Source organism: Mitosporidium daphniae (genome assembly GCF_000760515.2).
Source record: "Mitosporidium daphniae strain UGP3 chromosome Unknown contig-126, whole genome shotgun sequence".
Classification (NCBI taxonomy): domain Eukaryota; kingdom Fungi; phylum Microsporidia; genus Mitosporidium; species Mitosporidium daphniae.
Genome location: NW_013546704.1, coordinates 1 through 13,177, shown reverse-complemented (window position 1 = coordinate 13,177; position 13,177 = coordinate 1). Strand labels below are relative to the sequence as shown.

At 41.5% G+C, this 13,177-nt stretch overlaps 9 protein-coding genes across 9 annotated transcripts; 3 read left to right on the top strand and 6 right to left on the bottom strand.

Annotated features, from left to right (window-relative positions):
- Positions 1 to 271: 271 nt before the first annotated feature.
- Positions 272 to 886, bottom strand: DI09_126p90 (uncharacterized protein; the record flags this gene model as incomplete). Its single annotated transcript, XM_013383892.1, has 1 exon — positions 272 to 886. One exon carries the CDS (start codon positions 884 to 886, stop codon positions 272 to 274), a length of 615 nt encoding a protein of 204 aa, XP_013239346.1.
- A 206-nt stretch (positions 887 to 1,092) lies between these two features.
- On the bottom strand, positions 1,093 to 2,085 carry DI09_126p80 (uncharacterized protein; the record flags this gene model as incomplete). Its single annotated transcript, XM_013383891.1, has 1 exon — positions 1,093 to 2,085. One exon carries the CDS (start codon positions 2,083 to 2,085, stop codon positions 1,093 to 1,095), a length of 993 nt encoding a protein of 330 aa, XP_013239345.1.
- Positions 2,086 to 2,274: 189 nt separating this feature from the next.
- DI09_126p70 (mitochondrial elongation factor G) lies at positions 2,275 to 4,745 on the bottom strand (the record flags this gene model as incomplete). Its single annotated transcript, XM_013383890.1, has 6 exons — positions 2,275 to 2,600; positions 2,630 to 3,782; positions 3,812 to 4,204; positions 4,232 to 4,320; positions 4,385 to 4,611; positions 4,636 to 4,745. The coding sequence occupies 6 exons, from the start codon at positions 4,743 to 4,745 to the stop codon at positions 2,275 to 2,277; spliced, it is 2,298 nt and encodes a 765-aa protein (XP_013239344.1).
- Positions 4,746 to 4,833: 88 nt separating this feature from the next.
- Positions 4,834 to 5,979, top strand: DI09_126p60 (uncharacterized protein; the record flags this gene model as incomplete). The annotated part of the gene is made up of 3 exons (XM_013383889.1): positions 4,834 to 4,896; positions 5,028 to 5,455; positions 5,493 to 5,979. The coding sequence occupies 3 exons, from the start codon at positions 4,834 to 4,836 to the stop codon at positions 5,977 to 5,979; spliced, it is 978 nt and encodes a 325-aa protein (XP_013239343.1).
- Positions 5,980 to 6,128: 149 nt separating this feature from the next.
- On the bottom strand, positions 6,129 to 8,226 carry DI09_126p50 (PWI domain containing protein; the record flags this gene model as incomplete). Its single annotated transcript, XM_013383888.1, has 4 exons — positions 6,129 to 7,029; positions 7,089 to 7,178; positions 7,214 to 7,419; positions 7,777 to 8,226. The coding sequence occupies 4 exons, from the start codon at positions 8,224 to 8,226 to the stop codon at positions 6,129 to 6,131; spliced, it is 1,647 nt and encodes a 548-aa protein (XP_013239342.1).
- A 180-nt stretch (positions 8,227 to 8,406) lies between these two features.
- Positions 8,407 to 10,151, top strand: DI09_126p40 (uncharacterized protein; the record flags this gene model as incomplete). The annotated part of the gene is made up of 4 exons (XM_013383887.1): positions 8,407 to 8,543; positions 8,570 to 9,163; positions 9,189 to 10,031; positions 10,067 to 10,151. 4 exons carry the CDS (start codon positions 8,407 to 8,409, stop codon positions 10,149 to 10,151), a joined length of 1,659 nt encoding a protein of 552 aa, XP_013239341.1.
- A 125-nt stretch (positions 10,152 to 10,276) lies between these two features.
- Positions 10,277 to 11,122, top strand: DI09_126p30 (uncharacterized protein; the record flags this gene model as incomplete). The annotated part of the gene is made up of 1 exon (XM_013383886.1): positions 10,277 to 11,122. One exon carries the CDS (start codon positions 10,277 to 10,279, stop codon positions 11,120 to 11,122), a length of 846 nt encoding a protein of 281 aa, XP_013239340.1.
- Positions 11,115 to 12,611, bottom strand: DI09_126p20 (uncharacterized protein; the record flags this gene model as incomplete). Its single annotated transcript, XM_013383885.1, has 8 exons — positions 11,115 to 11,213; positions 11,242 to 11,312; positions 11,340 to 11,715; positions 11,750 to 11,875; positions 11,906 to 12,121; positions 12,146 to 12,271; positions 12,302 to 12,469; positions 12,504 to 12,611. 8 exons carry the CDS (start codon positions 12,609 to 12,611, stop codon positions 11,115 to 11,117), a joined length of 1,290 nt encoding a protein of 429 aa, XP_013239339.1.
- A 2-nt stretch (positions 12,612 to 12,613) lies between these two features.
- On the bottom strand, positions 12,614 to 12,919 carry DI09_126p10 (uncharacterized protein; the record flags this gene model as incomplete). The annotated part of the gene is made up of 2 exons (XM_013383884.1): positions 12,614 to 12,823; positions 12,866 to 12,919. 2 exons carry the CDS (start codon positions 12,917 to 12,919, stop codon positions 12,614 to 12,616), a joined length of 264 nt encoding a protein of 87 aa, XP_013239338.1.
- Positions 12,920 to 13,177: the final 258 nt, after the last annotated feature.

The window sequence follows — 13,177 nt, the reverse complement described above, 5'->3', positions numbered from 1 at the left end:
CAATATGCATAGAGTGGCACCCTACAATTTAGTTTGAATATCAAGTTATCGGGTGTAAACTTTGCGCTTCCACTATATGGAATTATAGGGACTCTAGTTATCGGCCACGTAGTTTGCATGGTGATCACCAGATTTTGGTAAATCCTAAATTTCAAATTTGGATTCGCGATCATGATCGTAGGGGGTGTGAATACTCCAGGGTTAATCCAGTAAGGTTTTAATTGGTAAATTACCCAAACCTGGAGTTTACATGCCCCCGTAACGATTCTCATCACATTTTAACATTTAATTCGGATAGCAAATTCAAATATGATACGCTACTCGGGTTTTTCGAATTTCCTGGTGCTACGGTGTCGACAAAGCTATAAAAAAAGATACATCCAATAACATACTCTTTTTCGAGTTGAAGGTCGAAGGAAACACTTTTATCGCTAATTATTGAGCGAACTAAAAAGGCCCTAAAATTCCAAGCAGAATTATTGAAGGGATCTCTTTTAATCCAATTGCCCGATGAAACCAATTCCGGTATGAAGCATCCTGAAAGAGTAACGAGCCAAATTCTGTTGTTAGCGAAGCGAACAAACCTATATGCCCAGGCATGGTAATTTTTGGGATCTCCCGTTGGGCCGCCGAAAATAGCGTCATCCAGAAATTTTAGCTCCTTTGTCACTGGAATTACGGACAAATTGCAAATAACAAGCTCACGATGTCGCCTACAAATAAAATCTCCCCAAATGCACCATATTTGATAGTTTTTAGTCTCTTCGACAGTAAGCCGGTTGAGCCACTCGAGCTCTCCCTTCCAGGCATTTTCGTTTGTTTTTGAGAGAAAGTCTAGAATTCGGCGTCGATAAGTCCATACAAAATAATGGGAAGGGTTAATCATCAGGAAAGTACTCGTTAATTGTAGAGAGGCACTATCGTAAATCGACTTTGACGAAAGGCTGTTAATCTCGTCGAGAATAGCTGTGTCTATCTTTTAATGCTAGGGAATTTTACATTGAGTGTTGGCCGTGTTAAAACGAATGGGGACAAAGTCCCCATCAATGGGCTCCTCCATCATCTCTATTCAAAAAATCGCATTTTATTTAATTAAATTACCAGAGCAAGGATTGGACCAATTACTATGTATAACAGGTTAAGATATCCAGATGTCTTAAATCCTGATAATGAAGCAGAGGACAATATGACATTTTCTTCAATCGATGAAGCAGGCGGTACTGCAACATTCTCCTCCGTTGATGAGGCCAGTGGAAGTTCTGTATTAATCTCATTGCTATCTGTGTCGTTTATGACCACCAGTTGAAGAGGATCATTAGAATTGTGCATTTTTGATTCCGAAAGCATCCTAGCGCGGTTTTTTTTTCGACGGCTACGTTTTGATGGTCTGGAAATAGAGTATGAAAACATCATAAAATTGAGCCCTTTAACGAACACGGAGAGAACAAGATACGTAAAGACCATGTAAAATATCCTAATTCCCATCGATGAGCCCCCGAAAATATGATCCAAAAAATACTCAAACGGAGTTTTTTTGTATAAATCTTGAAAATAGCCAATAAAGTCCATATATCTGAACGGAAGGTTAGGAAATACTAGCTTGAGCAAGATCATTATTCCCACAAAGATAAAAATTGATGTTAATAATGGATTGAACAAAAAAGAAATTAGAGCTAGTACCGTGGCTTTGCGTGCCTTATTAGAAGTGCGGGGGGCAAAGAGCAAAATAGACGCAAGGGTCCATGGTTCAATAAAGCAGATTAGCTTCAAAAAGGTCGAGAAAAGAATGATTATATAGATGTTGATATAAAAGATGCTTTCAGCTTTAATCCTCCAACTTATATTATTCTTCTCCTCCATTAGAGGTAGAAATCCATCTTCATGAATCAAAGGATCTTCAAGAACAGCCTCAAGCCTCGATAAAAGAATATTCAAACCGTTTGGAAAGTCACTCGTGAAAATCTCAATATTCTCATATAAAGAATTTAAAACATTTTGGAAATGATGTGCAATGTTATTTAGTGCGTTGGTCAGGAAAAATCCATCAATCCCGTCTCGAACCCCGTTACTATGAACAAATGCCATGAAGGAGGCCAAAAGAAAAATGCAAGCAAATTTGTGTTTACAGACTAACATAAAATTAAAACCCATTAAATTTTAATTTAAAACCTTGCTCCACGCCAATAAAATCTCCTACATAATCATCGTCGGAACGCTATGATTGGTGTGTGAAATATGCAATTAATTGATTATCCCTATTTTCGGAGTTCGCGCCTATTCTCGACGCTTGCACCTATTCTTCTCATATTCAGACACAATATCTTCTTGAGAAGAGGGAAGGATAGGCATATGGTTCTTGTATTCCATTGAAAATTCGCCCTTTCCCTGTGTCATTGACCTTAGCTCTGACGAAAAGCCAAACATTTGGTTCAAAGGGACATCCGCAATGATGTTTGTACCCTCCTCCTGAGCATCCGAATCAACGATGATTCCCTTTCGCTTTGAGATTCCTGTCACAACAGAACCCTGGAACTCTGCAGGAATCCTAACAGTCACTCTCATTACGGGTTCCAATATCAACGGTGAGGCAGCAAAAAATGCTGATCAAATAAAAAGAAAACCAAATTACCTTCTCTAAAAGCTGCTTTTGTGGCAGCCCTGAACGCATGCTCATTGGAATCAACGATATGTGACGCACCCTCCTGCATAACCATTCGAAGATTTGTAATTGGATGGGCGATAAGTAGGCCTTCCTGGCATGACTCATAAAACCCCTTTTCACAAGCCGGGATGAACTGTGGCGGAATCGTGCCACCGACAACCTGGTTGGAAAATTCGTTTGGTAGCAAGGTATTCATCGAAGCGGCAGTCATGGATGCATCCAAGGCCTCGGCAGTGTTAGTTTTGTCTGTAGACTGAGAATTGGAGCATATTTCATTCCAATCCGTAGTGATGGGTTCAATGTAGCCTATCACTCTTCCAAATTGACCGCTTCCTCCTGTTTGCTTCTTGTGCAAATAGTCAAACGAGATTCTTTCTCTGATTGTTTCGCGAAAAGCGACTCGTGGCTTTCCGGTCACAACCTCGCACCCATATTCCCTCTTCATCCGCTCAATATATATTTCCAAATGAAGCTCGCCCATTCCAGAGATAATAACTTCTTGCGTTTCAGGGTCAATGTGCATACGAAAAGTTGGGTCCTCCTTCTGAAACTTTGCAAGAGCTCTGCTGAATCCGCTATTGTCTTTTAATTTGGGACGAATAGCAAGAGAAATGACAGGGTCTGGCACGTGCATTGGGCTCATTGAAATCATTGAAAGTGTAGATGAGTCTCCAGGGCCAGTAGGTGAAATAAAAGTATCGCCTGTGGCGCAATCAACTCCGAATATTGCACAAATTTCACCAGAACCAACAGAGTCAACATCTTCCATCTCAGACGCATGCATCCTGACAAGCCGCGGTACTTTAAGACGTTTCGCTGTGCGAGTGTTGATAAGCAATGCTCCTCTCGATATGGAGCCTTGGTAGACCCTCATGTATGTCAATTGACCAAAGCGACCATCGTCCAATTTAAACGCATAGGCAACGGTCTGCTCGGAAGAGTTGCATTTCAAACAAAGAGAGTTGCCCTTGTCATCGAAAGCAAAGTTTTTGACTTGAGATGGGTCTGGGAGATAATCCCCAACGCCATCTAAAAGAAGCTGTACTCCAATGTTCTTGTAAGCAGAGCCCATGAATACAGGGACAAATTTCCGTTCAATTGTTGCCCTTTTTATTGCTTCCTACAAATATGGCATGAAAAAAGGAGTACCTTTAAAATGTGTTGCGGTGGATCCTCTTCCAAAAGATAATAATCCGCCACCTCATTGTCGACGTTTGCAATGGCTTCGATAAGCTTCATGCGATAAGCCGATGCCTGAAAACGCAGAGGTTCTGGAAGCTTGTCGGCTGGACATGAAGTAACATCGCTTCCATTTTTGCCGGAAAAATAATGGCCCGTCATTGTAATCAAATCCACCACTCCTTGATGATCTTCCTCCAAGCCAATTGGAAGCTGAACTGCCGCAGCATTCAGCTTTAATTTGGTTTTTAGTTGCGAAATAATTTCAATTGGTTTAGCACCCATCCGATCGAGCTTGTTGATAAAGGCAATCCTAGGCACATTGTAGCGCTTCATCTGCCGGTCGACGGTAATTGTTTGGCTCTATTTGAATAGCTAAAATGGGCTAACTTGAATGCCAGAGGCTCCGCAAACGACCAAAATAGCGGCATCCAACACACGCAGGGCCCTTTCAACCTCAATGGTAAAGTCAACATGGCCTAAAGATAAAGAAGGCCAACAAAAGCGATTAATAAAAGCGAGCAAAAATCATACAAAAAATACCTGGAGTGTCGATGATATTGATGTTAAAGTGCTTCCATTTGCAATAAGTTGCAGCGGACTGGATTGTAATGCCCTTTTCACGCTCGAGATCCATAGAATCCATCTTGGCACCAACACCATCTTTGCCACGGACCTCGTGGATCTCGTTAATCCTGCCGGTGTAAAAAAGAATTCTTTCCGTAAGAGTGGTTTTCCCGCTGTCAATATGTGCCGAAATTCCAATGTTCCTTTGAAACTTTATCCGAGTCTACAAGCATAAAGGACAAAGCATACATTCTCCACAGATGTAGCCAGCAAATTGGAATGTACAAAATCTGCAGCAGCATTTGAATAGCAGGATTTTGCATGCCAATGATAGCATCTATAAATGGACGGCTTAAAGAGTTTATATGATGTGAAAAGAGAATTCATCCAGTAAAATTTAAAGTTTTACAAAATTCATCGTCAACATGACTGATGTTTCGGAGAGGTTCTTCAATCTTTACACCAAATTCGTGTCTGAATCTGAGCAAGTATGTTCCCCTAAAAGAGGGGCTTCTGCGGAACAATATAATTTCTCAAAATCCCTGCCCAAATGGGTCTTGTCCTTTCGAGAAACCCTATTAGAAATTGTAATATTATAGTTTTCTCATCGACATCATAGGATAAAGAACTAAACACGTGCAACTCAACGATGGTGTCGATTTCTGGAGCGTATTCGATGATTTCTCGCGAAGAAACTCTTAAACTATCTCTTGACGAGCGAGACAAAGTCAAAGAGTCCATGTCATTGGTATTAGAAAAGCTAGATAAACAAATTTCTTTTGCCATTTCCATTTGGGCCGACAATTTTGAAAGTGAATTTTACAACTATATCCAGCTTCCGGAAGATATCATCTGGGAGTCTTTTTTTCGGCGCGGAGAAGACGAAAATAGGCTTTCTTTAGCGATCCAACAAATAGATGTCAGACTTTGGCTATTTGCTTCCGCTCTACAATCCCTCATTGTCAAACATCGCTCGGTGTCTGCCTTTTTCACGCTTGCCGATTTTCTTCGAGTCATCCGAGAAGCCGAGCTGAATGCACCCAAAATGTAATCATCTGCTGGCCTCAAATCCGCTAATAACTAGATTTTTTGATAATTTTCGCAAGGAGCTCAAAAGTGCCAGGTTATCTTCTCCCAAGTATGCACAGGGACATAAAAACGCAAGCCTTACAGGTCCGCCAAAATACAGCAGTGCCAATGTCCCTGAAGGTTCCTTGCAAAACGATGAAAGCATTACTGAGAGGAGTCCATCTATTTTGGCGAACGCACAAGCTTTGACTTATGAAAAGTCGTTTGATATACACCAGGAAGAGATATCTACGATAAAGGCTACTCAAAGACAATTAGAAGCCATAGCGGCCCTTCAATCGATGCTTGGTCAGCACTTGGAGGTGCAATCTATTGCAGTTGACGCCATTTTTGACGAGGCACACTTGTCTTTGAATGACATTGGACGGGGCCTTGACTGTTTACAACAAGCAAGCGCAAACCCAGAAGGACCCTTTAAGATTGGGGCCATCTTTCTGATTTGCCTCTCTATATCCCTCCTACTATTTGATTTCATTAAGTAGAAAAGAAGGGCCTTATGGCTCGGAAAGTAATAAAATGGCACTGGTGTCATCATCGCTCGGAAAGTAATAAAGCCGACACGTTTGGGCGCAGTAATAAAGCCGACACGTTTGGGCGCAGTAATAAAGCCGACACGTTTGGGTGTAATAATTTATTCTCGTGATAAAAGCAATCTCTCGGATTCCAAAATGAGAAATCTCCAGAGCTTGAGAATAAAAATAGACGATTTTTCACTTTCATCCCGATCGGAGTGGTATTTATCCTTCTTATCGCCTTCTAAGAGAAATGTAAGCTCACTTACTAGCTTGAAGGGGTTCTTGTGTGTCCGGATGGAATGCAAAATGGCTTCAATAAAAGGAGAAGAATCCACCGTTTTCGAATCAATGACCTCTGGAAGTTTTTTGGTCAGCCATTGGGGAAGAGTGGTGGAAAAGAATTTCTTTTCATTGTCAAGAATCGGCCAAAAAACATCAAAATGAAATACATCTGACCTATCAGTGGGGAGGATCTTTGCGAGCAATTCCAACCGATGCTTTTGTTGGGCATTCGATTTTGCTGTTGCATCTTCGGATGACATTCCAGAGGCGATAAGTTCATCAATTGTAAGCCACTCGGGAAGGTTTAAGCCCATTTTTTGCTTTAAAATGGAGACTCGAGGTTCTTTGCTGGAAGAATTGTGTCGATGGCGCGGGTACGGGGCCCTCTCGTTATCTTCATACTCGTCCTTATAAAAATGCGAATGCTTCGATGACTGTGCTGCGGATCCCCCCTGTAAAGAAATTGCCGTATTTTTGTAAAGACGATCTTCGAAAAGCGAAAGAGAAAGAATCTTTTCCATCTCTGACTTGATGAATGAAAGATCATTTTCGGTCAGCAGGTTGTGTTCCTTTGAGAGCAGCCTAGCCCTGCTTGCACGCCAAGAATTTCGATCCAGAAAAAATTGGTCCTTTGCCACAAAGGTAGAGTAATCGAGGTGTAGGTTAACTACGGCCTCGTGGTCCGCCCGAAGAGAGGCCAGATTTTGTTTTTCCCGGCGTTCATCTTCAAGAAATCTGTTATAGTCTCGGGAAATGGTGTCCTCTTTGTTTCTCCACCGTTTCAAACGCTACACGGGGTTATGTGAAGATAAAAAACCTCTTTGTATTGAGCCTCTTTTCGCTCCTGTTCCTGTTCTGCAAGACGGTCAAGTTCGCGCAAAGCCCTACGTCGACTACGAAATGTAAGCAAAAACGGTACCTTTCAAGATCTCTTTCAATGTCATACTCAGATGGCTGTACATTCGGGGCGGACTTTAGCTTACTGGGATCCGATTTTGCGGATGGTGAAGCGTCCACCTGGGGCATAAGCGGTGCATTTGGATCGTTCCAGAAAAAAGGAATATTTTTCGATTTCAGAAGCTCAGAGATCTGCTCTCTTGCAGGAGCATCAAAAGCGGTGTGGTTCTAAAATGGTCAAATCAAAAACCGGGTACCGGAATATTTGGTCTCGATTTCAAATATGTTTTCAAAGTGTCTTCGTATCGATTCAAATTTGACCGAGTATTCTCGTCAGCTTTGACCTAAGGAGTAAGAAGGACCTGCATATTGGAAACCGTTAGTTGCTGCCCTTTAAGCTGCAACAGTGACAAGATCCTCAGTGCCCTCAATATGCCATCGGGCTGCATAAAGTCACAAAACCCAAAACCTAGTCCAATGAGCCTCAAAACGCGCTTACTCTTAAACTTCCCCGAAGGATCCAATGGCCTCTTCCACTTCATAACTCGTCCACAAAACTAAACCAATTAGACGCCCAATATTTACCTCTAGAATCTTTTGGATAAGATCATCAGAGACACCATCTGAAAGAGATCCGATAAAAGCGGTCGTCGAGACTTGACCACCCATTAGATCCTCAACTGGCTTGTAAATCAAGGACGGATCAGTTGAATAAACATCGACACTTTTTAACTCTGGACCTGCTTGTATAACATGTGATGATGAGGAGGAAGAGGAAGAAGATGGTAAAAGCATGCTAGAGGCAGTAGTTAATCCAGTATTATATACAGGTAGAGATGTGGATGAAGCAACGGAGGATAGTAGAGTCGCAGGATTAACAATAGGAGTGGGTGGGATCAACGGTATTCCCGGAAGAGCTGACGAGAAGCCTGGTTGCAGCTGCTCCATTGATTGGATTCCAGGGAAATAGGGCTGAGCCATTACTGGAGCTCCAGCAAAAGGGATGGCTGAAGATGGAATGCCGTGTGAAAACATAGTTGTCGCATCAGTTAGAGGGGCACTTGGTCCAGTTTCTACGGTAAACAATAATCTATCAAACCAGAATCCGAAGGAGACGCTCTCGGATCAGCCATAACGAAATTACCGTAAAAATTAAACTTTATTCATGCATCATTGACAAGTTGCAATTTGCATAAATTTTACATTAATTCTGAGATGTCTGCCATTCAGTCTGTTAACCCCAATGCAGATGTCTTGAGGCATGGACAAGCACTTTCTATGATGGTCAACTCTGCTTTAGGGCTGCAAACAGTGGTCAAGTCTAACCTGGGTCCAAAGGGTACCCTTAAAATGTACACACGCCATTTTCTTACCCTAGGCTCGTCTCTGGCGCCGGGGATATTAAAACTACCAAGGACGGCAAGGTGTTGTTATCCGAAATGAGCTTCCAAAACGCCACTGCTGCTATGATTGCTCGGGCAGCAACGGCCCAAGATGACATTACTGGCGATGGCACAACATCAAATGTTCTGCTAATCGGCGAACTGCTTAAACAGGCATTCAGATATGTCTCGGATGGCGTGCATCCCCGTCCAATTACGGAAGGATTTGAGCTTGCTAGGCAAGAGGCTCTTCGTCTTTTAGAGCAATTCAAAATTACTCTCGAAAATCCCTTGGATAGAGCAACGCTGTTGGCTGTCGCAAAAACTGCGTTGAGCACAAAATTGGCAAAAAATCTCGCCGACTCGTTGGCACCTGCAATCGTTGACTCCGTGCTGACAATTGGAAGATTTAACAACTCCATTGACCTGCATATGGTCGAAATCATGAAGATGTATCACCATTCCATTTTCGAATCAAAACTTGTTGTGGGACTTGTTCTGGACCATGGAGCTCGCCACCCGGACATGCCCAAACGGGTTAGCAATGCGTTTATTCTAACCTTGAATGTGTCTCTCGAGTACGAAAAAAGGTATTTTCCCTTTCGCTTTCTTTAGTGAAGTCAATTCCGGCTTTTTCTATTCCTCCGCTGAACAGCGAGATAAATTAATCGAGTCGGAGCGCAAGTTCATCGATAATCGCCTGAAGAAGATCGTCGAGTTCAAGGAGTCTGTATGTAGTGAAGAAGCCGGCGAGAAGCGTGGATTTGTGCTTGTTAGTCAAAAGGGAATCGACCCCCTTTCGTTGGATGTATTAGCAAAACACGGAATTTTGGCCCTAAGGAGAGCCAAACGTCGCAACATGGAACGGTACTTTGAAGAAATGCTAATTTTGCATAGATTGACGCTACTTTGCGGTGGATCTGCCTTGAATTCGGTTGACGATCTTACCCCATCTGTGCTTGGATATGCTGGTATTGTTTATGAGCAGTCAGTTGGAGAAGAAAAATTTACCTTCATCGAACAGGTGGAAAAGCCAAAATCAGTCACCATCCTCATTAAGGGGCCAAATGCCCACTCGATGGCTCAAGTTAATGATGCCATTCGTGATGGACTAAGGGCTGTTAAAAACACCATTGAAGATAGATCTCTTCTTCCAGGTGCCGGTTGTATCCAAGCATTGTTACACGCCTCGTTAACCTCGCCCTCTTTTAAAGATTCGATTCTGGGAAAACCCAAATTGGGTGTTCAAGCATTTGCAGATGCCCTTCTGATCATACCGAAAACCTTGTGTTTCAACGCCGGTCTTGACGCACAGGACGTTCTCGTAGCGCTTCAAGATGAAATTTCTGCCGGGAACAAGTCGGCCGGAATTGATCTTCAATCTGGATCCATCCTCGATCCCGCTCTGGAAGGCATATGGGATAACTACAAAGTGCTTCGTCATATGATAAGTTCAAGGTACCATTTTTTAATTCGTTTTAATTCCAATGTAGTGTCACCATTGCTTCTAACTTGCTATTGGTAGACGAAGTCATTAGGGCTGGTCGCTCGTCTTTAAAAAACGAACCGTCCGAGTAGTCTTTTAAATTTGAAAAATAAAATTAAATTCTTTATTCTATTTGTTAATTAAGAAACCAATGACACTTCGATGAAATCAATATTTTGGAATTTAATGAATCGGTAAATCTCAATTTTACTCTCAAATGAATTCACTTTGGGAGGAAAAGAAAGATGATCCTACATTCGAAGTTCTGCATAGCCCGGTTTCTACAATTTATTCAGTTGAAGAGAAAGACAAATCTGCCATCTTCAAATATTCAAACTTCTTTTCTGCCTATGGCAAAAACTATTATGAAGATCTTAATAAAAGCCAAAATTTATTTGAAACTACATTCAAAAAAGTGATCAGATTCTTAACTGGGAGAGGCGAAAAAAGCTTGAAAATACTGTCTCCAAAGGATCGAAAAAGGAAATCCGCAATCAAAGATATCAATGAAAATCAAAGTGAAGATTTAGATGAAATTCTAGGCAACAGAATCAATAGCGATATCGTCATAGCGAACGCGAAGGAAAAAGCAAACCATGTTTCGGAATCACAGAGGGGCTTTATTCAAAACAAAGGCTACATCGCCGAGCAGCAAGAAGATTGTGTTTCGCTAGCTGAATCTTGGTTTTCGCATTCATACTATCCAAGCACACGTACCAGTAAGACATCAAATATAAAATCTGTTAGTTTCAAGGATCCTATAGTACAATATCTAGACAAATTTTCTGAAGAGGACTTTTCGGATGATTCCTGTGATTCCTGTGATTCCTCCTTTGGAGGAGGTCCAACATATTTACTATCAAGTCCAAAATGTCGGAAAAAGGAATATAAAGGAGAACAGCTGTTCGAACTTCACAGCCCTCCTGCAACGCTAAAACAAGTTGGAGACGATGAGACCTCCATCTACTTCCAGAAATATCACTTATTCAAGCATAGATTGGACGAATTGGATTCCCTGCTTATCTTAATAGATAACTTTAGGCGCACACTTTCCATTAAATAAACATTCCAAAATTTATTGGCTCCATCAACTCAATACGGGATTGAGTTTGTTTGACGCTGAAATTCATCATACATTTTTGTGCGTGTGCTATCTAAGGATTTGTAAATCAGTTGATTCACATAAGCCTTTGCATCGGACAGGGAAAGGTCAACCTTGAATCTTGACTTGAACCTAGCTATACTTGATGGTCCTACGACATAAGAAAGCTATGGTCAACCATATTTAAAACAAGGTAGGCCACTTTCCAACATCAAGGCTGCAACTTGGACAAATTCATCAGCATATGGGCGCAAAGAAAGGAATGCTTTGATACACAGCTCTTTAAATTCCAGATAGTAGGGAGAATCGGTGCTGTTTCCCAGCAATTGTAGCATCTCCTTTGTTAGTTTAAACGGAACGGATTCGAAATTGATTCCTCCAGGCGAGATGTCGAGAATGTACCCAAAGTCTAGCAATTGGATGAAAACGCTGACATACCAATATGGATTATGTGGCCAGAATCGTCGACCATGATATTTCCATTGTGCCGATCTTTGATGGCCAAAAGGTAGGAAACAATTGAATATGCAGCAAGACTTTGAATAAAACACTTCCTTGCCTAAGGCCGATAAAAAGAGCATTCATTACCTTGGCAAAGGAGATCGTTCCTTCAGGCCCGAATTTCAGCACAAAATAGTCATAAAGACTATTTATTTGCTCTCTTCCCAGTTGATCTCTTGAAATGGAGTTGGGAATGACCTCGATAATTCCACACTAAAAATAAAGATTTGAGCATAAGAATACCCCTGGATTGGTAGCAATGACCCTGTACGGATAAAGAAACAACCCAAGATGTGCTTCCTTGAAAACTTCATTGGCAAGTCGAATGATTTGCAAAGCTAAAACATCCTGGCGACAGTCATCTCCAACTTTGAAAATAACCGATTTGTCAACAGTTATCATCTGTGACTTGTCGTTTTCCGACTCGATTTCCACTTTGAACGTTGCCATAAAGGGAGCCTCAAATAAAGTTAGCGCACTTACCTTAGCATGCGACTGAAGAGGCCTTCCGGACTTGGGATAAATATCAACCAGTCTATATTCCGGCGAAGATGGCAAATAAACACCGGGATCTACGGTAATTTTGCTCATTTCTTCATCGATTTTTGCCTAATAATAAGAATCAAATGATTGAAGAACCTTTTTTTCTTCTTTAGCCTTTTTTACCAATGGCTTTAAAGTGCCAGAGATCGAGGTAACTTTTTCAAAGAAATTGAATTCTCTTTCGTAAAACCTTTTCTCTTCTTCATGCATTTTATCGACGATTTCTTGCGTGATTTGCTCAAAGGTTGACTTTAAGGGATCAGCCTAAAGTTGGGGAAATGTCAAACAACTTTGGTACCTTGGTGGCCTGCTCGTCGATATAATAATTGGCATGCATATTCCAAATAATTTGATGTGAAAATAGCTGGCTAATGGATGCCGTTTCTAGTATGAATTGCTTGATCATCCCTAGGCATCAATGTTTGTAAAAGGGGCACCTTTTGAATCATGTCTCAATAGTTGGACAAGTTGGGGGATGTAAAAAAAATTCACATTAGGGCCATGTTTCAATAGTGATCTTATGGCAAAATCTTGGATCACCGGACTTGTGGAATAGGTGACCAGGATCTTCATACACAATATGGGTGACAACAGCTGAGCAGAGTATGAATGAAAGAACTGAAAATAAGCTCAAAGATACAAACCGAGTCAGGCAGCAACGTAAATGGCTTCCAATCCAAAAAGACTCGCAAAATGAGAGAACATGACTGGCATTTGATGAAGAGCGAAATATTCTCTTTGAAAAAAGAAAGAAGAGTATCAAAAGATATTGTAATGGTGCCAATGGAGGCAGAGCTTGGCCTCAAAAACTTTGCAATGATTGACACAACAAACTCTGGATAGCTCTCCTTTTTTGCCTTGAGGAAATCAATCAGTAATTTCTAAAGTAAATCTGCAAAGGCGCTTACTTGAGTAAAGGGCAGCACCCCAACGGTTTCCAGAATCGATTCGTCCTTCTTTTTTCAAAGAGAA